Raw genomic sequence first — 24291 nt, 5'->3', positions numbered from 1 at the left:
AATGAACACTGATTTTTCTTTTTATTGACTTTGTGCAGGACCGGAAAACAGTGTTTGATTTAAAAAGGAGAGACACTAAAGATGACTATCAATACTCACCACAAGGTGGCTCTCTGAGATCACTGAAAGGGGCGACAGATCTTCTAAATTCATAGCTGTTGACTACTGGAGGAAGCACTAGAAGAGCTATACTTAAACGTTATGTGTATAGTGCATATTGACTAAAAACTGTTTCAAATTACTACATCTAGAGTAAAAAATTCAGCAGCTCCTTTTTCCCCCTCTACCACCACTTTTAACATCTAAATAGTTTGATCTGAGATTATATAGAGACTAGGCACCGTTTTGTATGTAGCCTAATATGGGTTCCCATCATGCAAATTTCATTTACAAAAAACACCAAAAAAGATTTATTTTATTGAAAACATATTTATTTGTTTTGAGAAGCTTCGAGAATAATAGTATCTAATACTGTCTGAATAGCTTTAAAGTTATCAAACACTTCATTTTCAAAGTTCAAAATGAAGATAATCTTCAGCTGGTCACATTTTACACAGCAGAACCTCTCACACATGAGCACATCAACATTACAAGGCAGAGATTGGTTAGCTTCACAGAGTGTGGCTGAAGTTTACAAAATAAATAAAACTTTTTGTGAAATATTATTTTCATATTATCTGTCACATTCTACTCCGCTGAATCCACACACACACACCCCCTTGGCTGACATTGACGGACGTAGTGATATGTTCAAAATAAATTCACTGGAGTAGAGTAGCAGCATTTTGTTACTCATTCCTGTCACTTCACTAAATCAGCTGAGTACCATTTTCGTCCTAATAACTTCGTGGAAACTGTGGCAGAATATTTATAATGCACTGACTGCGTAAGCTGGCAGAGGGCCTTGAGGCAGACGGAGGCGTGTTGTATTCTTTGATCTTTAAATATGAACTCGGGAAACATCAAGCAGCTCTTTGCGGAGAAAATTTCACCTTGGTGTCTAAATCTAAATGACAAATTCCAGTTTCTTGCTGTTGAATCATCTTAATCAATGCCTCCATGTGGGCTGTTTACAACAGAAACCTTTATGTCCAAGAATAACCATCAATTCAAGACGTCATTCTTGCAGAAAAGAAAGAGCAAGAAAAAAAAGGGAGCATGAAATAGTTTCGCACCCTGAGAAAGAGCTGTACTTTCTCACGGGGTGAATAGTGATCATGACTGTGTTACTAAATAGACTCATGCGGAGGACCGTCCTGTTGAAGTCTTGTGTGCCAAGTTTGTGAGGGTTGAATTCCTTTGTATTGGGGAGGGTGAAAAACTGGACACAAGCTCTTAGCCCTGCATTGTACGCCCATAATCCAACCTCTGCATAGACTGAAGAGTCAAAACAATGCATATAGAAGGACGTCCATACAGTTCACCCGCACAAAAATGTATTTTCTTTACATTTCAGCTGCATTCAAAACCCCATGCAATGCTCCACTGAGCCGCACAGTTTACGACAGAGAAGTGAAAGCACCCTCCTTTTGCTGTGGGAGGACCCATAAAACATACAAAAGGCATGAATTTTAATCAAGGCTTTGCCTATTTCACACAGCTTATACAAAGTACAGCCATGTTGTTTTTCTTCTCCAGAAAAAGGGAAGACTTGTTCCCTTCTCCGTCGCGGGCCGAGCTGCAGACTCCCACGTTCACTGTAGTCAGCTGTCTGACTGAACCGGCTCACGTCATCTTACAGGGATGGGTCAGATGTGACCTCAGCTGACCCACAAAACAAAACAAAGCTTTCTTTGCCCTATTTTAACACTCGTCAGACGGCCACAATGGCGGCGAGATGATTCGGTTATCCACATAATGGCAGCGCTCATTTTATGCTCTGACACATGAAATGATCTGTTTACAAACAGACAACAAGCAACGACACAAGTGACACTACTTACACATATTGCATTCTAATTTATCACTCAGACAATATTTCTTTAAAAAAAAAAAAAAATCTCACCATCCAAAAAGGCAGCAGTCAGCTCTTGCTTTGGAAAGACTGTGTTGTAAGTAACAAAATGATAATGGCACTTTTATCATTTTCTTTAAATTGACCCAAGTGAAACAGAACATGTATTTAAAAAATAAAAAATGAACCTATAGCTTAAACTATGAATTAAAAAATTCTGCTCAATTCAACAGCAGCTTGGAGTCACTATTTGTTTCATCTTAAATTTAGATGGATAAATTCAGATATGATTTCTATTCATTTAGTTTAGAGGTAGCTACATTTTATTATGAGAACATAGTTTCACTTGGGTCTTAGGGCACTCTGCTGCATTATACAGAGACTAACTGGAGTTTTTGGATTGGACACCAAAAAAAAAAAAATCCTAATTGCTGGTGGAAGCTGCACCATAATCAAAGCTCATACACAAAACCTCATGACAGCTTCCTGTATTCCAACAGCAAACAAAACACCAGTGTGGATAACACTGAGGGAGAACTCCACCGATGCTACTAGGGAGGTCCATTGGTAACTGGCTGCACACAGTTAAAGAGCAAAGATCGCTGGTGTATTCAGCAAAGTTATAGTAACAGTGACTGGTCCAATGGGCTTGATTCATTTTCAAATTTCAGTCGATGAGTAGTCCTCTCCCTCTTTCTTGCAGTCAAACTCCAAACATATGATACTTTAAGTTTCAGTTCTTTCAAAATAGTCACAGGGTGTATTTCAAAACCCCTCTGAGGACTTTGAACCTCACATTGTGGCTGCCGCAGAAAGTTGCTCCTTGTCAGGGTACAGCTTTCTATACAGTCTATTTGTCTTATTTAATGCACTCAAATAAGGCTGTGGATGAGGCACACTGGTGACGTCACATAAAATGGCAAAAAAAAAGTGTTGCTGCTGTTGCATTCTTTCAATATTTTGGTGCATACTGTACACCTGCCCCACTACGACATGAAAACTTTAAACAACCATTGAGGATGCCACATTAAGCAGTGGCATCAGCTCTGGGCAGCTTCAGTACATGCAGCATTGCATAGCTTGGATCTACTTTAGAGTACATGGTCCTCAGCAAAAAAAACCAAAAAAAAACATGTCCGCTGGGTAAATCCTTCATTCCAGGATGTCAGTTTCAAACGGGACCAGATGGTAGTAGGAAAGGTTGGTGACATACGCCTCTGTTTCCTCATCACACACGTCTGCTTCCATTGGCAGAAACTCTGGTCCATCTTCATACCTGGCAACAAAATGACAGATACATTACTCCAAGGACAGGATGAGCCCATGTGCTCTAATCTTGGAATCAAAGGTTTGATTCCTTTTATCTAAAGCCCGGTGTTGATTCTGTACATCCTGGAAAAACACTACAATAAGAGCGTTACATGGGGTTAAAAATTTTAGCTATGCAGTGATGTAAAGTCTTATTTTGTGTGAAGAATCAAAAGGAATGTGTTCCTCTTTTGTTTCCTCCACACACCCAGGGAAGGAAGAGGTGCACAGACACACTTCCTGTGGTGCATAAGGAGGGGTGGAGGGTCCTGGGGTTGGTTCTCATACATGGGCCTCTTCACTCAACAAAGCACTCAAAGAGCAAACATGGAAATCCTTGCATATGTGGAAAACAAGCAAGGAATTTGCATCATCCTGCAAAAAGGTCTCTCAGTCTGGGGCACAACCCAAGGTAAAATCAGGCTATGGACATCACCAGACCCCTTTTACTGGGGCACGAGCTCCAGTATAAATGAGCTGTGTCCCAGTATAAATGTCATATAGTAGGTACACTTTAATGATTAAAGAATAAGCAATCCTCTGTCAATCAAAATCTGTAAATAAACTGCAGGTAATAACAAACTGTATTTGTGCTCTGTCTCTGTTTTATTGCTCTTTGAAGTTACCTTTATTCTGAGAAAAATGAAAAGAGGGGGGGAAACGCATTTGAAAGATTGTTTTGGGTGCAAATAAGGAGGAAAGCAAGAAAAATAGAGAACCAAAGGGCACAACTAAAGGACGAAAAACATGAAGAGTAAAGTAAAGACATTGGAATAAGGAGGCCCAGAGTTCTATGGTTTATGGGTTTCAAAGGTAAGCATACGTTTTTTATTGCTATTTTCTGTTGTGCAGTATTATTGAGGAGCGATACGTCTCATCGGTGTGTGGGTCTGTTATCCGTATCAGTGCTTGTATAGCCAGGTCAGGGGTCGAGTCAGACCCAACCCACCCACAACCTCAGGCGAAAACATAAATGATATGTTTCAGACTGAGTTGTGCCCCAATATAGAGCCTAATGACTAGCAACGCTTCTGAATCAGGCTCAAGGCATTGTGTATCTATGTATTTGGAACTGTGAAACTTATGTTAGGTTCAATATGATGCAGTGTAGTGAAACTGTAAAGAGGGAGAAGCACTTGAGTGAGTATAATACTCACGTATGTTCTACAGAATCAGTGGATGAAGGTCTCTCCTTCTCTTCTGGGATGTTGTGATCAAATACGATGGTTTCCGTATTGGCCAGACAGAATCCATTCGACCGCATGATTTCTGAAAGGTACAGAGTGCAACATTACATCATCATCTGATGAGTCACTGTGACATCCCTAATGTCTCCATCTCTGTGTTCTAACAGAAAAAGTAACAGACACACACACGTACCTGAGATCTTGATTGGACTCTGAAAACACGGCTGGATTCTGTGGACTTTGTCATTCCTCAGCACCTGGTCCAATGGAGACCGCTCAAAGAAAGTCAACATGACCTCTGACCTGGAATACTGTGGAGTGAGGGTTTTAGAGTCATTTAAGTTTCCCAACATGTCCTGACCGCTGTATATAATGCAAACTGAATATACTAACAAGGTGCTAAATACAAGTTGTAATTTTAAAGGCTACCTTGCACGGCATATTGATAGCATTCTTCAGAAGTCGTTCCACCTCATTCAGTTTCTCTTCAATGTCATTTGCCTCTTTGACTTTCACCAGCCCTGAAACAGACAAAAATACAGTGTATTGTGATTTCTTTTTAACTTTCTGAGATACCATTAACTAACTTAATCAAGTTATGTTGGTCAACTTTCCTCTCCCACCATCGTAGTTTGAAATTCATTTTGCTTGTGCAATATTTTTGGTTTATCTCTAAAAACCTTTAAAACTACCATAACCTGTTAACTGTCATTGTGAGCATGTCAGGAAGCTGTTGTTACCTCATGGCTCAAGGCATCAGTACCTCAGAGCTGCTAGACCTAACTTTGTGATGGTAAAAACAAAAGATTAACACTGAAAATAGTTTTTCTTGATTGCAATCAATAAAAACCCTCTATGAACTCTGTCCTGAAAAAACAACTATAAAATACATAAATATAGTTCAATGTGTAAAGAATGTTCCCCTATTAAAATGTTGAATATAACTATTTCTGTGCCTGGATGATAAAAAAGGGCAGCTGCTCTGACCTTTTACACTATTATCTCTCCATAGGTCAGCAGACACACAGCCAGACAGGGCTGAATTTATCCAAAGTCTTGAAAAAGGTTGCTACTAATGTAAGAAAAAAAGGTGGCAGCTTTTTAAATACAGTAACCTTATTAACAATGCCCCCTGATATTTACCCTGAGTGGCATGGGAGGAAAAAATAGACTACTTATCACTGTCTGCACAGTCCACACGATAAAGTAATACTGTCAAAGTGCCAGTGTAAATGCTGGTGTTTGTAGAACGGTGTAATAGCAGTGGAACGTAATGACGGTGGGCAGAGAACACAACAATGTCTGTGATAACATGTTAATCCTTTATAAAACTGCCGATGTAATTTAAAAGGTACTGAAATGAAGTGTGAAATCAGCACTTTTAGTAATAAAAAGCTACCGCCCATGTGAGTCAGCAGCCAGCGAAGCATCATTTACTGCCATGCTGACAAGCGGCTGTGGCGAGGAGGATAATGATGAAGACTGCAGCCGCACTGATGAGCCTCTGTCTGATGTCAGTGCTGCAGATGAAACACACTCACACAGCGGTTACAGTTACATGGAAGCACTGAGTAAGACGGCCTAAAGCAACACCATGCACAGTCACAAGCTCATCCATTTATAATGTCCCACAGTGATGACATCATACCCACGGGGGTGTGAAGAGTGATTGGGCAGTTATATCATCGCTAGCAGCCCAGTGAGGCTCCCACCCTGTCTGTGCCTCATACCGCCTCCAGGTCTTCTTCAACACATAACACCAGTGTAACGACTTCAGTTGTTTATATCAAGGCCTGGGTTCAAACTTCTCCACAGACGAAAAACACTCTCACTCTTTGTTATAAACAGATGAGTAAAGTATTATCCACTTTTCCTGCCATGAAGGTTGCTTATGCTATGGATCACGTGCAAACTGGTGGAATATTTATTGGCTTTAGCAGTCAGGGGGCTTAGCAGAATTACCGTTACGGAGCGGATAAAAGCGTAAAAATTTGTATGATGTTTCTTTATAGTCTAACAAATAATTTTAGCCTAGGAGCCCTGAAAAAATTTTCTGTAAAATATCATATTACAAAATCATCATTATCAATGAAATATTTCCAAAACACCTGCTATTTTTAAGCCTCTAAGCATCATGAAATGATTCTTAAAAAATCTAAGAATACTCACACAAAATGTGGGTACATTACATATGTGTGTGTGTGCTGCATATGTGTGTTTATTACATACAGTATATGTGTGTATATTGCATAGTTTTAGCTTTATATTAAAAGCGAGAAAGAAAATAAAATCTTTTTTTCCCCCTCATCAATCTACACCCAGTACCCCTTAATGACAGCACAAACCCAGAATTTTAGAAATGTTTGCAATTTAATAAAAATAGAAAAAATTAAATATCACCTGAACATATAGACCCTTTGCTGCAATGCTCGTGTATGCCATTCAGGAGCTGTCAACTTATTTTTTCATCTTTGAGCCTAACTGTATTGAAATAAATAGTTTGGACATGATTTGAAAGACACACCTCAATAAGATACAGCTAATACAGCTCATTTACATATCTGAGCAAAGTGAGATCCATGAGGTCAAAGGAACTGCCCCAAGAGCTCAATTGTAGCAAGGCATAGATCTGGACAAGGCTACAAAAAGAAATTTGATAATCCTTCAATTTTCAGGCTGCTAATTATGGGTGGCATGATGGTGCAGTGGTTAGCACTGTCGCCTCACAGCAAGGGGGTTCTGGGTTCGAACTCACCGGCTGGGGCCCTCCTCTCGTTAGTAAAGTGAGAGGCTCCAGCTCACCCGTGACCCTAGTGCAGGATAAGCGGTGGTCAGTGAATGACATATGAAAGGTTTGAATTTGCAAACAACCACCTAAAGGTTGTGAGTAACTCTACGCAGCCTTTCATGTGTGTAACACTGAGGAGTGAGCTTTCATTGGTCCACTCTGCTGTATAGCCCAGATTGGTGGAGGCTTGTTGGAGGCTGCAGCAATGGCTCATCTTCTGAGCCATCTTCTGTAACTTTCTCCCCTCTCCCAAAAGGATCTCTGGAGCTCAGCTTTTTTGTTTGTTTTTGGGGTTCTTTGTTACCTTTCTAACCAACTCTCACCAACTCTGCCAACTGTTCAGTTTGGCTGGATGGCCAGCTCTACGAAGAGTCCTGGTTGACCCAAACCTTTGATGGAGGCCACTGTGCTCTTAGAAACAATAAGTGCAGCAGGTCTACTTTTGTAGCCTTGTCCAGATCTGTGTCCTGCTACAATTATGTCTCTGTATTTACCGCAGATGCATCTGTGCAGTTGCAACTGTCAAGAGTTACAAGATCTTTGAAATCATCCAACAAAGGATTGCCCATTCTAGTAATAGATTATCAATTTACGACATTCATTAACTTAATTTAATTTATAATCATTTATAATAACTTTGGAATGATAAGTCTCCAGTGCCTCTCTACCCCTTCCAGATGCTTTTGCATCTTTGCACAATTAATCCATAATGATACTGTAATGCATGTTTTATACACATCATTTGAAAGGTTACTGGTCAGTGCACAAATTAAAAGCAGATTCAGGTTATACAATGGCCTATAATGAGCAAATTAGCTACCATCAATTTCTTCTTAAGACTTCAGAAAAATGACATTTTTCATCATATAATTTGATCAAGAGAATATCGTTCTTTTTATGGATATTTCAAAAAAATTCTGGTGGGCTCCTAGGCTAAAATCATATAGTAGGTACTGACGTAGCCTCGTGCCAAATTTCACGCTTTTATCCGCTCCGTATCGGTAAGCCCAAAAAAGGGTGCTAAGCCCCCTGACTATAGTAAGCACACAGTGTACCCAGACTGGGACAAGAAAGAGACAATGTATTACCACACATAATCACAGGTGTTGTGTTCAAAACTGGTAGTAAAAGATCACAGATTGCAAAGTTACAGCAAATTAAGCTAAATAAACACAAGTACTGTATTTAAGCAGAAGTAAGCGATCCGGTCGTTTTGGCTAACTTCTTGTCAGCCAATGGAGTTAGCAGTCCCCGCCCTCGTCATGGATCTATTGGTCCTCGTCCCTACGTCACCACATTCATGCGCATCCCTTGGCTGCACACACAGAGAGGACCGCCCCTTTATGCCGTTCTCTCTCCTCATTGGATAAAGGTTGTAGGATACAAGGAAAGTTTTCTCCTTGGTTTACAGCAGAGCAGAGTGACTGACAGACCCGTGTTTCAGACCAAACACTCTATATAAGTGATTGCTGTCAGAAGATATAACTATTTAAGACTTATATTAACACAAACATTCCACTTACTTCTGCTTTAATATTAGTGGTATTTTAGTAGTAGCTCAGTATTCTATTGGAAATAATGATATTGATAGAAAGTAACCAAAAACCATCTCCATGTAGTTTTATCTCCTCTCTAACGTTTCTATTTGGAGCTTGGATTTGGAGCCCAATAAGAAAAGATTAGTTGTTTTTTGATTGATTGAATAAAAAGGAAGCAGATTTCAATAAATCATTGAGAAAAAACAAAATCTTGGGTGATGAGAGCAGGTGGACCTGGCTTGAGGCATGGCCTTAAGTGGTGAGTGCTCTTTTGTGACATCACAAAGTTAGGATATCCATACAGCTAATTTCATGGCTTAGTTTCCAAATACAGGCTGAGTGCTTTTTCCCCCTGGACTGCTGCTTTAATAATTTACAGTATTAATAGAGAACTGCTTTATATCTTATAATCTCACTTTGCACAAAATGGGACCTTTAATTTGGAGAGGAAACCTATAAACTTTTACATGGCTGCATGTTACTGTCTGATTACTTTTCCACCTAGAAGGCTGTGGAGAATTATAGAAATGTACTCTAAGAGGTCTGTTTAATATGGGAATAAGAAGCATGTGTAGTTATTTTTGCAACAGCATGGCATGAGGGATTAAATTGAGTTAACCACAGTGGATGTGACATGTTTTAGAGACGATGCACATATCTCCCTATTAGAAGCTACAGATTCAACACGTAGCTGCTTGCTGCCATCACATGGATGCTAGAGGATGCTAATCAGCTGAAGGACTCTCAGGAATGTAAGCTGCTGTGCATGACAGATGAAGAAAACACCGACCTGGTGCTTTTAGAAAACTTCACATAGAGTCACCCCGTGCTAATTAGTTTTCAAAATAGCACAGAACATGTGTGTGTGAGTGTGCGCTGTTGAGGTGGTGTAAGCAGATGGGCGGCACAGAATGCAATCAATCCAGACACCAAAATTGCGGTGCTCCACTGGATTGCCAGGGATACTCCTCCTATACTGCACCTCCCCTTCCCTAGTGGCACATAGTGAATCACTGAAATACAAAATCAACACAGGCAATTAAAAAAAAAAAAAAAAAGGAGGGAAAAAAAAACTTTGTGCTCTAGGATATTACCCCTGAGGCCCTGCATGGGATGGGTTTCATCTGAGAACTACAAAGTGTTCATCTGTGTGTGTCTAAACTCTGATTTGCTATGTTTGTTACAATTACAGGGTGGTTCTCTGGAAAATGTCTTCGTAGAAACCGAGACTATCTCCTGCGTTGGCTTTCTGGCTACAGCGGTCCTTGTGTGATAAATAATTAATCAACACTTTGTCTTCTCTCCAAGATTCAGAGAACATTGGCTTAATTGTCTTTATTTAACCACCTTATGCAACAAGATGGTTAGATTTAACAATAACAGTAATTACACACACACCAGATGATTTTTAGTGTGTGATCCCGCCTTATTTATTTATCTTTTCTGGCAATTACATACCGAAGTTACCCATCTGTTCATTCTCTGATAGCGAGCCATGTTGGCAAAGCCTCTCCGTTTAATATATTTGTTAGGATCTGCAGTATTTTCCTGTCACTCTGTTGTTTGTGTTGTCTGTCTCTTTGGACTGGGCATTTCACTGATCTTCACCTGGAACATCTACACACCCATCAGCTCCTACTTTGTCTGCAGGATCAGAGCCTGACCTGTCACTTCACTCCTCGCCAGGTCTTCGTTGACCCTTAGTGGTAACACTTGGCTCATCTGTGATTTTGCTACCACTTAGCTGAATTTACACCTTACACCTTTTTTTTTATCCTGTTCCAAGCCTCACCGTTTGCCCTGCCACCCAGCCTTGCCTTCACATGCACTGTTAGATCACCAGAGTTTTTCCTCATAGACGACACCTGGTCTGCGTTGTGGGTCCCGTTCAGCTTAAAGGGATAGCTCAACATTTTGGCAAATTGGCCCATTGCCAAAATTCCTATAGTTTTAGCAGGAGGTTCGTTACCTTTATTGCAAGCTATTTTTAGAACGGCGGAACCGAACCGCGAACTCCTCAGAGGTACGCTATGGAGGCTCATGGGATTTCTTGGTTTCCCTCATCAAACTCATCATCATCAGCATCAGCGGTTTTGCATGAATTTACCTCAAAAACAACGCTCGTATCGTATCGTTCCGTTATTATCTCATAGCATGGTGAATGTGCAGGTCACAACTTGTCCATGAGAGTGTTTTGGAGTTGTTGGATTGTGTATTTGATGAGTTTGATGAGGGAAACCAAGAAATCCCATGAGCCTTCATAGCGTAGCTCTGCTCCGCCGTTCTAAAAATAGCTTGCACCTACAATTAAAGGTAACAAACCTACTCCTAAAAACTAAAGGGATTATGGCAATGGGCCAATTTGCCAAAACGCTGAACTATCCCTTTAAAGCACAAGCTTAGTACCTCAGTATTAGCTGAAATAAAACAGCACAAGCAGGTCTACAACAGGAACTGCACTGTGTCCAAGTCATCCTCCGCCGCAGGAGCTATCTTCTGCATGGATCTGATAAGCACATGTCACAGCACAGCGTCACGCTTTATCTTCTAACCACTAGCTCGCCGCTGTTGCACCACCATGTTATTTCTGGACACCACAATCAACAAGGCAGAGGACATCAAAAGTCAATAATCCTGTTAGGACAAAGAACAGTATTGTTTGTGTCTGCATGTCCAAAGCCACTAGCTTGTGCACTGTGCACTTAACAAGCATCTAAACTTCTAGACTACTAATCATCTATTGATACCAGTCTCATCTCTGTCAGTTAAAACTTAAATTCCTTACAAGCTAAATGTTAATTTGTAAAATGAATCTTGTCAAAGGCACATTTAGACTCCACATCCACACATACAGTATATATTCTGAGTTTAAAAAAAAAAACATGATCATGACGACGTTCCTTTCCTGTACTCGGCTTAACGTCACCACTGGTTTCTTGTCTGGACTTCCTGTCGATCCGAATGAACGCTCTACATGGTGCGGTGGTGTGGTCAGGGTCAACTGCTCCTTCTCCCTCCTCTGGTATAATCCTTAACTTGGCCCTCTCCATCAGCATGAGGCCAGATTTCCCTTGCACCCTTTCCCCTATCTCCCTTCTTCCCTTGTCCTGTGCACAAGCGTAAATGCCCCCTTGTTGCTGATTGGCTGGAATTGTGTTGCGCTACTTGGTCCGAGACATTTTCCCATTTACAGAGCCAAAGCTGTGTGGGAAATGCAGATTTTCTTCTCTTTTTTTTGTCAGCACACACACACACACACACACTCACACACTCACCAGACCAGACAGTTAGTGGACTGTGATGAGATGTTCACTGAATCTGACAAAAAAGTTGATTTGATGAGAGTCACCTGCTCCATTTTAATTAGCTGTCAATCCTACAACCTGGAGGCGTTTACTGACATCCACAGAGCCACTGTGATGTTGGCCTCAGGCTTTTTGGCACACAACTACTTTTTCATTTTTTAAGAAAATCTCTTTCGCTAAGTTTTTGCCTCCCCTTCACATGACTCGAGAGTTGAGACACTCCTAGAAACGCAGCTGGACACATTTTTATTTGAAAACTTCATTGGTTGCATTGCAGTTTGGATGGAAATACAACATAGATAGTGACAAAAAAGTGTTATTGATCTTTGCTAGCAGCTGTTGTGCAATTACATTTTGCATTTTAACCCTGCAGTTGTGTTTGCTGTTCCTCATCTGTGGTGTTTTCTTCTACTTCTTTTTTTTCTTTTTTTTGCAACTAATCAACCGTCAATCTGCTTCCTCTTTACTCCAGCCTGCACATGCCCAGTGTGGTGGCTAAGGTATGTACCCTATGTGTTTTCAGGTGCGATAGTCTGGATGGTGATTGTTTCTGATACGGACCTAAGACCTAGACACATTGTTTTTGTTTTAAGATGAAAATGTTGTAATCTTGCTGTAGCATCAGTGACTCCATGCATGTCTTCAAGGAGTCCCGTCCCACTAACGTCACATGTCCCTGTCCTGCACCGAGTAACCAAAACAATCACATGATCCTTTACTAGATGATGACGAACACAAGGTGGTGACTGAGATTCAAGAGTGCAGTTGACAGTTTCCTATTAAAGGGGCAGTGGATATAAGAATAAAGTGGGAGTGATTTCACAGACAGCCTGTATCTACACTCCCCAGTGGTATCTGGTTCACAAGGAATGTGAGCAATCGCTTCCTGTCTGTTCACTCTGAGGTCACATCATGTAAGGTAAGTGTTATGAGGCTTTCACAGACCACAGGGACTAAATATGGGAAGTTCATCTTGCCTCCCAGTTACCCCTCCTCTTTCTTTCTCTCTCTTTCTTTCTCTCCCTCCCTCTCTGTCATCATGACATAAGTCTCGAAGCTCTGCATGTCCCCCCTGTTGCCTGGGTGCAGCGGAGAAACAGGAAAACATGAGCAGAGCCAGAAACTGGAGCAAAGTGGACCGAGAAAGACCAGAGATATGGTCTGTCTAAATCAGAAGAGATGCAAATGTAATATTGAGCGGAGGTACAGGGATTAAGAAAAGGCCGAGGAGAATGTTAATCACTCTGTAGCTTGTATCAATCAATGAAATTGTCAAACTACAGAGACAGGGATATCAGAACTGACATCACAGCGCCATTTAGCTTTTGGAAATGAGGAAATGATAGACAGTTAGAAAAAAAAAAAGAAGTGAAAAGTGAGTCATGATCAGCGTTGAAATGTCTCTTCCCAAAATGCAATGCACACTGCACTGGCAGAGGCAGAGCGAGCGAGCTGTCAACAAACCCGTCAGCTATTTTCAGTGTCTGAGCAGGAAGCAGAGCTTTTCCAGTCGCCACTAAAGGGATGTTTCCAAAACATTCATATAGGCTCAGTGGGTAGAGACAAAAGGGCAGTGCCAAGGAGACCGTGTGGGGATATCACACACACAGAGAACAAGCTGGGATTACAGCCAGACTGTGGTGGCAATGCCAGGGCACCGCGGTGTCAGATCCAAACTGTCAGGGCCATAGTTCACCCTACATCTGACAAAACACCGCGCTCTGCAAAATACCGCCTTCACCTTCCACTGCAGAATCAAACCAGATGGAAGCAGCACCTCATCATGAATGAAAACCTTTCAGTCTCTCAATGATGTTAAGTTTCATCACTGGTTGATCTTATTTGCTCAAACTAAAAAGATTTTGGGAGATTGCCTTTTAAACTGTTTATATGTTACAGCTTTCATAGCACAGGAAGGAAAAATATAATTCTTCACTTTCAGATCGAAAAAAAAAAATCACCAATTAAAAGGAACTATTTTTGTTATAGCATTGTGTTGACATGTGTCTCTTCTGTGTAATGTCTGCAAGTTTCTGCTGTGCATGTGTGTTCGAATGTTTCCAGATAACAGTCTGGTAACAACTACAAAGTATTTTGATGCACCAGTGAGCAAATTTCCACATGGAAATGAGTGTTGGGAGTTTTAGTATTTTTCAAATGAGCAGACCGGACAGATCACATACTCTTGCAGGTCTTAAATATTGACAAGGATTGGAAACAGCTATCGGCATGTTGGTCTGGTGGTCTACAGAGGCAATGTGATAGGCAGCTAATGTGACATCTGAAAGTGGACTTTGTTAATTATTAAGCTGTCCAAACAAAAGCAAGTAAATCCAGGCTAAAGCAGAGTTGTGGTCTGATTCTCCCTCAAACCTTATTGATTACATTGACTATGTTTTCCTGCCTTCATTTGGCTTCCTTAAACACCACGAGCCACATCATTGTAATACTTAAGTGTTTCGTTGTGACGGGATGCCCAGTTGTTCCATCTGCATAAGACCCAGAGATAATGTATCTGGCGGGAAACTGCACATTTAGAGATGTTTTATTGTTTTTTGCTTCACACAGCTGTTCTGGAAACAGGATCTGACTGTAATCCACAAAAAATGTGAAGCCAACACACACACAAACACACAAAAACAGCAGCTGTTGTGCTATCTGGGGCGAAAATGTAAACAGGAATATAATTTTGCAGGGGTTTTCCTGTGGTGGGCAGAGGCAAAGTTCTCCTCCTCAGTATACTGGAGACAATCCTCAGTCAAATAGCAAAAACAAGCCCTGAAGAGTGAACAGCACTGACACAAGAGCTGTACTGAGATGCACTGCAGCCAACAATGAGCTGAAACTACAGAACTACAGAAACGTATCACCATAGGCTATATGTTTTTTCATGTGTAAAATTATGAGAATTAACAATTTTTTGTAAATAATATAATGAAACATCAATGATTCACTGCAGGCAGTCACTGTCAACAGTAGATTTGGGGGATGTTTCATTATATTTCTTACAAAAATAGTTGATCAGAAAAAAAAACAATGGTTAGGCTATAACAGGACTAGAGGGATGTGGTTGCAAATTTATGTTATAACTTCTCATGATTTGTAGCCATAAACCCTGGATCATGTCATTTGTGGTATAGGTTTAAATGCTCTGCCATCACTTCCTGTCATGCAAGTGTCACATTCTGTAGTTTCCCTTCACCCACCTTCTATCAGTGGAGACTTGGAGAGGTCTCTTCTGTCCTCGGGAAAGGACTCCACAAGTCTCTTAAAGAGCCGGCCCAGGTCGGAATAGCTGCGATGCAAGTATAAAATGTTCCTGTCCGACCACTCGGTCCTGATCTCGAAAAACTCCTCTTCCTCTCCCCGCTGGCTGATGATGAGTCGCCGGATCCCGTTGACCCAGCAGTCCCGGACGAACATATTGACCAGCGACGTCCCTTCAAACACAGCCGATGCCATTCCTCAGACGTCAGTCCAGCATGCTGGGGCGGGCCGGGGAGGAGGGGGACGACGGTGGGTCTCTGAGGGTGTCAACGACCGAGGAATGAACAGAGTAAAAAAAAATGAAGAAAGAAGACAACTTTTGGGTGCAGCCGAACTTTTCAGCGAGTCCTCCTCTCTGTGGTCTGTCAGCGGTGTGTGGAGTCAGGCAGGAGGAGGATGATCGTTGCGTTTTGCTCAGCCCATCACAGGCGTAATCTCAACGTGGCATGATGTAGAGAGGGGAAAAAAATAGACTGTTTGGAGTCAAAGATAACGCCCTTTATAAGTAAGAGTTTATTGTTCCGTCACCATCCTTATAGTATATAGGCTAGGCTGTGAAAACAGATCCATAAAAGTGTTGCATCTGTGAAGTCAAAGCTGCTGCTGCCCTTGTCTGCTCTGTTGCCCTAAATCCAGAGCTTTTCACTTCACACTGTCTGGATAAGTAGTTGCATTTTCTTTCAGCACAGTTTCCTCCCCTCTCCTCTCCGTCCTCCCTCCTTCCTTCCTTCCTCCCTCCTTGACAGCGGGGGTATTGTTATGCAAAGCCTGCAAAGGGCTGCAAAAACAAAACTGTCCATCTCCTTATTTATAATCAGGAGGGGGGGCCCAACTATTTGATTCCAGATCACTTAATCTTAAAATGAGATGTCTGGAAATAACCATGGAGAAGAGGCCAAAAAAAAAAAAAAAAAAAATCAACATCTTATTTGCAGGGTTTGCAGTTTCTGACCTCGTATAAGTCATGGCTACATAGAAATACTGTACTGTGGTAGGCAAACTGTAGCCACAGCAAAAAGATGCATTGAAAACCTATTATTTGTCTCCTGTCAGGGTGATGGAAAAATAGTTGCATATTTGTTCTGCATTGGTCAGATTGAGCGGCACACTAATGTTTCAGTGTGGAGAGCCAGAGACCAGTAAAAGCGCTTTACAGGAAGCCATGGCCAAGTCAAGTAATGACGATTCAGCTGTAATTAACTGCTGCATTGTGGGAGAGGGACTGTCTGCAAACAGTTCTGGTAAAAGCAATTCATAACAACACAGCACAGGAAATATCATGTTAATTGCAATTTAAAAATAAAAAAAGTACAACACTCCTCAATGCGGATGCACACAAGTAGAACGAACAAATGCTGAAAATCTGTGCATAAAACTGGAAATGGTACAGTTGAGATCAGAGAAGGCAATCTAGCTCTAATGGGCACATTACATTTTATGAGATAGAGCAGATTGTGGGAGCAAAAGTCTGCCTTCATGCCCCTTTTGAGCTTGCAAGTGCACCTTGATGAGTGTTTCTGGCTCACAATGGCAGAAGTAAGTACTCTGAATAAGGAAATAGAGCCAGTCGGGAAAATATAAAGTTTCAATTTGCCACATTTTAACTGTCCAGAGAGATCTCCTTATTGTCTGACAGCTTTATGCTCAGCTGTTTCAGAGTTCCTTGTTGCCAGCAGGGCTTCTGTCTGCACAGAAAAGATGCTGCTACGGTATGGATAAGCAAAAAATATTACTGAAAGGAAATGTTTTTATTTACCGATACATTGCAGTCCATCTGCTTTTCAGGAGTACCGGTTGGAAAGGAAAACCACTGAGAGCAGCGGACATGTTTGAATGTTCAGTTTCTTATGGTGGTGACTGGTATTCAAAATGGAGATGAGATGTAACAGAAAAACTGAACCTTACTTAATGAGAGTATTCTTTGAAACAAAATACTAATAGAAAACATACATTTCAATCAGGCTTCAGTATAATTTTGTAGTAGTTAAATTAATGACATTTCCACATGCAGCTTTGTGGTATTTGACCCCCCCATTGTATTTCATGGCAGATGGGGGCACTGCATATGGAAAATATCCTAAAGGGAATAATTACAGAAGTTATGGCGCACTGCATGAATGCAAATTTACAAGATTGCTCATCTGAGATGTTGTTGATAGCATGAGGTGAAACAGATTACACAGGAGCTCCTTCAGATATTAACTGTACCAAACTTTAAACTATATCATTACAACAGTATAAATTACACAGTGGGAAGAAAATTACATGTGATGCACTGTAATAATAAAGTTGCTCAGGCCAGCGCTGAATGTTTGAACCGTCATGTTGTGGTTGAGGTGTGATAAGATGTGTTACACAAGCTTTCAACAGAAGCAGAGCTGAGTCATCCTGAAAGACATCCAAACACCAATCTTAAGATAATTTCACTGGATTGATAGTGGTGCACACATCTGGGTTCGATTATGCTTCGACCTCACAGGATGGAGTCAAAAAGGCATTATTTTCTTACAGGCTGATTCCAGAGAGAGAATGAAACGGTAAGGGAGAACTGTGTTGACTTGTGATGAATGGATGAATGGTGGAGGAGGCGTACCTCATGTCATTGTCTGAATAGGAGAGACATATGGCCAGTGACCAGTATTGGCTCAACATGGTCAGCATGAACACAGTACAAAACAACAACTAGTTAGTTTAGCAAGTGCACTACTATTTACCGCGATATCTGCAATGAATGTTCCCACTTCTCAGTTTTAATAATAGCAGATCACATAAACTACTGATATAAATAGGATAGGCCTACATTTGTACACAGTGCTGACCTTAGCAATGCTACTTAGACACGCCTCATGAATTGGCAACATTTCACAATTTCCGTCAACATTGATCTAGAAAGAGAATATGCCCATTAAAGCTATAGCAAATTGTAACATATTGACATTCCTTCACTTGACTCACATTAAGTTATTTCAAGTAGAGTTACATTTAAATCTGACAGTGTTCAAGTTGCAAACATTGAAAACTGGACTATGAATGAATCTCACAAAGCTAGTAGGCTAGCTGTGTGGGCAGTTTTATGTAAAATGTCAGAATGCCATCATGCATGAACATATTGTTATGTACAAATATGTGTTAATGAATGTTATGTTTTTTATAGGATGATGTTCTACGTCAACGTCTTGACATGTTAGCAGGCTAAAATGTGCTAATTAGCACTCTACAATGTACAGGCAATGCTGATGGAAGAGTTTTTTTTTTTTTTTTTTTTGAGTTGCTGTTCATTTGCTGTTGAATGTCTGTATCATTGTGTTACCATGATAGCGTACCATAACCATTTAAGCGTGGCTTAAAAATGTCAGCCAAATGGTTGCACCACAGTTTGAGATGGATAAAGTCAAATGATCACCAAAGTCAGGGGGATTCATCCTCTGCATGGAGCATGAATGTTTGAATTACCATGTCCAATTCTGAATTATTTTGGTCTGGACCGCAGTGGTGGGCTGACCGACTGACAGCCAGACAAAACAGAACAAATCAATGACGTGTGCCCTATTGTGAAATACCCCATTTCTCCGGGAAATTTTGGTGAAGTTTTTTCACGTGTGTATATGCTGTACACTGCACGTTTAATTTTACTGTAAGCATGAATGATTAGAGATGATTATATTACATGGAGAAACGGCATTAGTGTTATCAGAAAACCCCTTCTCCCCTCGTGTAATAATAGGATCTGTCTGTTTCGAGCAGGGCTTCAATCTGTGGTTTGGCCACATATACAGAGTCAGCACATTCTGCCTCAGTACCTCATTCCAGTATAATTCCTCTGAAAGAGTCAACTTTAAATGGAAAAATAGACTTTTGCCCACTCATCCTTAAAGCCCCTCTCCTGCAGAATTGTAAGCACATTTGTCTGCAATTACAACAGAGGCAAAGCCGAAACTGTTGGGAAAAAAGCAGGAGGACATTTTAAAAGTTTGTTTGTAAAATAAAAGGTTATGTGGCACCAGATATACAGTATATGTCCTGATGATTATTGGATGTAAAAAGTCATCATTTAAGAGGATGTTGAGTAGATAAAAAGTTAGCTAGTTAAAGAAAATCAGAGGTAGGCCTAATGTAGTAGCAAGCATCAGTTAAAATGTGTCCAAACAGAGGTTAAAAGGTCAGAGATTAAGAATCTAAAATAACCATTATTGAATTATTTTTTCAAGTGTCTTGGACCTGAGTTCAGGGGGATGTCCAAAAAACGCCAAAAGCAGTGCTTCCCAGTTCAGCATGAACCTGAGGTAAATGGAGTGCAAGTGCGTCATTAGTTCTTGTGCGATATGGTCCAGTGGACAAAACTAACATGGAAGTAATTTGTTCTGGTCTGGAGGAAAGCATAAATTGAGATTTATCTGCACTTAAAATGAACTTAAGTTTTTGAGAGCAACTTCTAAATTGGTAAAACAGACCTGGAGTAACTCTGTAGCAGACTGTAAAGCAATGAAAAAATATTGGAGAGACAATTAGATTTATATAACAAGTAAAAAGTAAAGGTCCAAGGACTGAGCCTTGAGGGAAACCTTTTACGTTTTGATTTAACAGTTTCAATTGCTACTCACGATCACCCCTCCATGAGATAACTCTTTACCAAATTATATACAACTTCAAACTTTTTTTTAAAGCAACAAATGACCGACTATATTAAGTGATTTGGTCAATATTGTTTTTCTTTATCGTCCAATAAGTGGTGGTAATAACAGTGTTGTGCTCTAAAACTGGATTGGTGTGCTGCAAATGGTTTTAATAACTGCAAGTTTTGGTATTAAATAAAGAAATTAATATAAAATATATAAAAACTCACAGTGTATGAGCTTCAGCATGTAGCTGGAGTGGTTTATGATGTTTACTTGGAAACCTAGGAGGTGGACCTACAGCACAGCTTTCAAGGCTAACACTTTTTGCCTTGATTATCACCCAAGTTGCCTTCTACACCCATATTTAATTATGCAGGGAGGAGGAAAATTGGGCCTTCTACAGCTCCTGTTTTCTAATTTGTTACTCCCTCACCATACCAGTCTCTAAACTAACACACCCTTACTTTACTGCTGTTCACGCAGATGTCTCTAATCATGCTCAAGTGGTGGCCCAGCCTTCCTTGAATCTAAGCAAGTGCTGTAGATTTCTTCATTTAAATCACCTATGGTAGCGACAGTGAAATCATCTTGAGTATCAAAGTGAGACTGCTCCATTTGTCCACAAGACAGAATAATGTAACCCCGTTTCCTCATCCCTTCCCTCAAAGCTCACATAAATTTCCCCCTCGACAAGGCCGCTTCTTTACTCTTGTAAATCCTATGCCAGATCTTATATCCTCAGACAACCCAACATGAGAGGCTCATAAAGCAAATCTGTTGAGAAAGGAGCAGCAAAGAAAGAAAAACGTAAAGATGTACGCACCTGTCAAAGAACAAAGAACATCTGCGCTGATGGAAGCGGGCGGTCTCATTTTATTGAGAGGCATTGTGGGCTGTGGCACGGCTTCACTTGGACCAAGTCGTTCTGAGCCATAATTCTGTCTTTATCCATAGCAAAAGACAAAACCCAGCGAGGAGGGCAAGGGCTGGGGGTGATGGTGGGTTAGTGAACCGCCTGAGTGTTTTTAACAGGCTCTATAATGGACTGTGGTTGTCTTCACTGAGCATCTGTTGGACCTCATGTTTTATGGCCCCATCCTCATTGTGTCTGCAGTGAAGCTTGGAGAATTGGAGGGAGTGAGAGCCAAGGCAGAGCCAGACCTTATGCCTGTTTGCTTTATGTCCTCACTATGGAAATCCAAGTTCCAGCTATAAAAGTCATAGCCTAACTCAGATCTGCAGTGTTGGTCAAAAAAGTTAGTTCTGTGAATGTTTTTCCAACAGTGACTTTATCACAGTTATTACTGCATAAAACCAACAATCCCTTTAAACTTGACATTATCACCTGACTTCCTCCTTAGCTCCTACCAACTGATAGAGGTTGTCCAGCAGTTTAATGTAACTATGGGCTGGGCTCCTCTTCAAAATTGATTGATCAAATGAATGATCTTTGAATGCTGTGACTAAACTTCATTAGTTATTTGAACATCGTGCACAGCAGATGTTGGTCTTTCACCCACTGCTTTATGAATTTATATGAAACATGTCTTCACTTGCAGCTGAAGTTCATGGATTTTGTTTCCCCTGCAGTCGCATGTTTGCTGCAGAAGACATTTTTCTACCTGTTCCCTCTTGCATCTAAGGGAAGGGCATGGAGAAAGTGGCAGGAAATTAACAAAATGATCCATATTGGCCCGGATAGCCAGAGGTGGTAATGAGCTGAGTCTATTTGTGGTATAGCCTAGTCTACTTTAGCCTTATGGGTTGTTGGACCACTGCACTTATAGGGTTAGGGGATCTGGATGATGTCGGTAATGTTTTTGAATATAGCTATTTCTGTTCCTATTTTATTGTTAAAGCTCTGACTGGCAGTTGATATTTGAATTCCTTTGATGATTTTGCTGATGTTTGTCTGCTTGTCACTATTCACCCATAGCCTAATGTCCAGAATGGATTATGCTAATTTGCTGGTTGAGAGAATCACTTAAAGGACAATTCCAGGCAAAGTCAACCTGGGGCTATAGTTTGTGTATGTTTGAAAAGCAATGTAAAATATTAATTTTTAGGTCTAAAAGAATGAATCTGAAGGAAATATCTGGGAAACTAGGTTGAGTTTGCTTGGAATTGTGCTTTATGTAGGATAAAAGGGAGGGGTCCACAGCAGGAAGATCAACAACACTGTAAATAAATGAATAACAAAGTGACCTACTTGAGTTAGTTTTTTGACAAGCCTACTCCAAACAAGATGTCAGTGAAACATGATTATAATGGTAATGCCAGCAGGACTGCTATCTGCCAGAAGTTGACCCATCTACCAGGATATCAGTAAGTATTAATGCTGTTATATGTAGGCCTACCTGCAAAGCTCCATCACCATCATATTGCTGTGAATAAGCAACCACAGGTGCCTCACAATAACACAATTTAATACATCATATAAAGCCGTTATGTATGGATAATGCTTTTGCTTCCTTGAATGCTCTGATAGTGACTGCTATTTACTGTTTACATCTTTTGCTTTTCAGTCTGTATTGAATCATGAAGGAAAACATTAAACCATGTGGTAGCTATTTGGTGTTTTTACCCTTTTCAGAAAACAATCTGATTTTGTCATCTCATGTAAACATCAATATCTCTGATAATGGACTTTTTTTGCATGCACGTGTTTGGTAGTCATGGTGATAAGTGTGCGATAAGTAAGTAGCTATGTGGTAAGTAAGACCAAGAATGTTGTCACGCATGCATCCATTGGCTATACTGCTTATCTGTGCAGGGTCATAGGGCGAGGGCTATGTACAACCGAAACAGGTCTCCAGTCCATCACAGAGCTGATAGAGACAAACAAGCTCACACACTCACATTCACACATACAGGCATTTTAGAGTCACCAGTAACTTAATGTGCATGTCTTTGGTCTGTTGGAGGAAACTGGAGCGACCCACAATGGCACTGGGCTTCAAAAATGTTCTGTGGCAGGACCTTTAAAGACTGGAAACAAGATTAAATAGTCAGACAGAGATTATGGTTGGTGATGCAACAAAAACTCCTTAGAAATCAGGCATTGAGAAAGAAAAGATTTGGCCTATTCTACAGAAGCTACAGGCATTCACAATTCAAACCCTTTGACAGCACTAACCACCTATAACACTAGGGACCACCCTTCAGGTTTATAATCTCCTCATAAATTTAAGAAAACATTTTTCTTAGAAAATATGTCTCCTATAATGATGGAGAAGACAGTGTTGAAATAAAGGATTCATCTGACATTTTAGTCAAAGATATCAAAAGTGCACAATGAGGTTCACAACCCCCACGTGCACCCATGGTTCACAAGGGGCCCTCAACAACCACATGATTGACCCAAGACATCCTGTGGTATAACAAAACAGAGCAACCTCCTTGAACCTACCCTTTCTGTTCCATTCTCTTTTTGTAGCCCATTTGGCTCTCTCTGAAAGACTGCACTCAAGGGGTACTGGTGCAATAGTTCTGCTGGGCAGCAGCTACTGCCACACAAACATGACAGGCATATGTTATAGAATAGGCTACTTTCTATTTCTGATGTGTAAAATCTTTCTCAAAAGGCCTGACTGTTACCTTTTCAGAGTGTTTTCAATGCAAAAAAGTTACATTTGATAGTGCTATTCTCTTGTAGGCCTACTGATCATTTTTGAAGATTCAAACTTGCTATAGGCTAGATAAGTTTGGCTTTTTTTCTTCTTTTTTTTTGCTTTTATTAATCATGTAGGCTAATTTTAGAATTTTACTGCATGCCTGTAACAATAGAGTTTTACTTTACCCCATGTTTTGGAACCATGCCCCTTCACACACTGAGCCAACTCCTCAAAGTGATTAAATCTTGAAGTTGGCTTTCTTCTGCAAGTGGTTGGATAAAGCATAATTTGGCAAAAGGTAATAGCCTACCTACTGTTGACATAATTCTGTCAAATCATGTCAGTTGTCAGCTTATTTATTAAAAATTCCTGCCAGTGGTGGAGAGGGTGTTTTATGTATTCCTTAGGCTACTTAAATGAAATGGCTAGGCCTAGGCCTACCCCTAAAAGACAGACACTGTAAATGTTACTTACAAGTAGCCTATAGGCTATAATCGGTGGAATGTGCTTTAAGTAGCCTATCAAAAGTAAAACTTGTTCATGCAGAAACCAAAATTTGATAATATTCTGGTCTGAAAACGTAAACTTACACAAGCATGCACTCTGGCGGACAAAAATACAAACGTCAGTGCACAAACCTGACTTACGGTGCGCCTCCACCCCGACAGGGGGCGCGTCAGTGCTGTGATACATGTTGCACGTCTGAGGTCCAAA

The 24291-nt window shown here is 40.6% G+C and overlaps 1 protein-coding gene across 1 annotated transcript; it reads right to left on the bottom strand.

The window, feature by feature from the left end:
- Positions 1-419: 419 nt before the first annotated feature.
- pxdc1b (PX domain containing 1b) lies at positions 420-16155 on the bottom strand. The gene is made up of 5 exons (XM_083995970.1): positions 15287-16155; positions 4879-4970; positions 4643-4760; positions 4420-4531; positions 420-3230 (listed from the first exon to the last, which is right to left on the bottom strand). Exons 1-5 carry the CDS (start codon positions 15540-15542, stop codon positions 3107-3109), a joined length of 702 nt encoding a protein of 233 aa, XP_083852096.1. The 5' UTR covers positions 15543-16155; the 3' UTR covers positions 420-3106.
- Between the last annotated feature and the right edge of the window lie 8136 nt (positions 16156-24291).

Source organism: Trachurus trachurus, assembly GCF_905171665.1.
Source record: "Trachurus trachurus genome assembly, chromosome: 20".
Taxonomy (NCBI): Eukaryota; Metazoa; Chordata; class Actinopteri; order Carangiformes; family Carangidae; genus Trachurus; species Trachurus trachurus.
Note: the sequence above shows the minus strand (reverse complement) of the source record. Positions and strands in the feature narration are given on the sequence as shown.

Bases quoted from the DNA above. Each gene is read 5' to 3' on its own strand.
- pxdc1b (XM_083995970.1), bottom strand. From the start codon at position 15,542: ATGGCATCGGCTGTGTTTGAAGGGACGTCGCTGGTCAATATGTTCGTC. The intron at 4,761-4,878 runs GTAGCCTTTAAA...CTCACTCCACAG, and splicing joins CTATCAATATGCCGTGCAAG to TATTCCAGGTCAGAGGTCAT. The intron at 4,532-4,642 runs GTACGTGTGTGT...TGTACCTTTCAG, and splicing joins GAGTCCAATCAAGATCTCAG to AAATCATGCGGTCGAATGGA.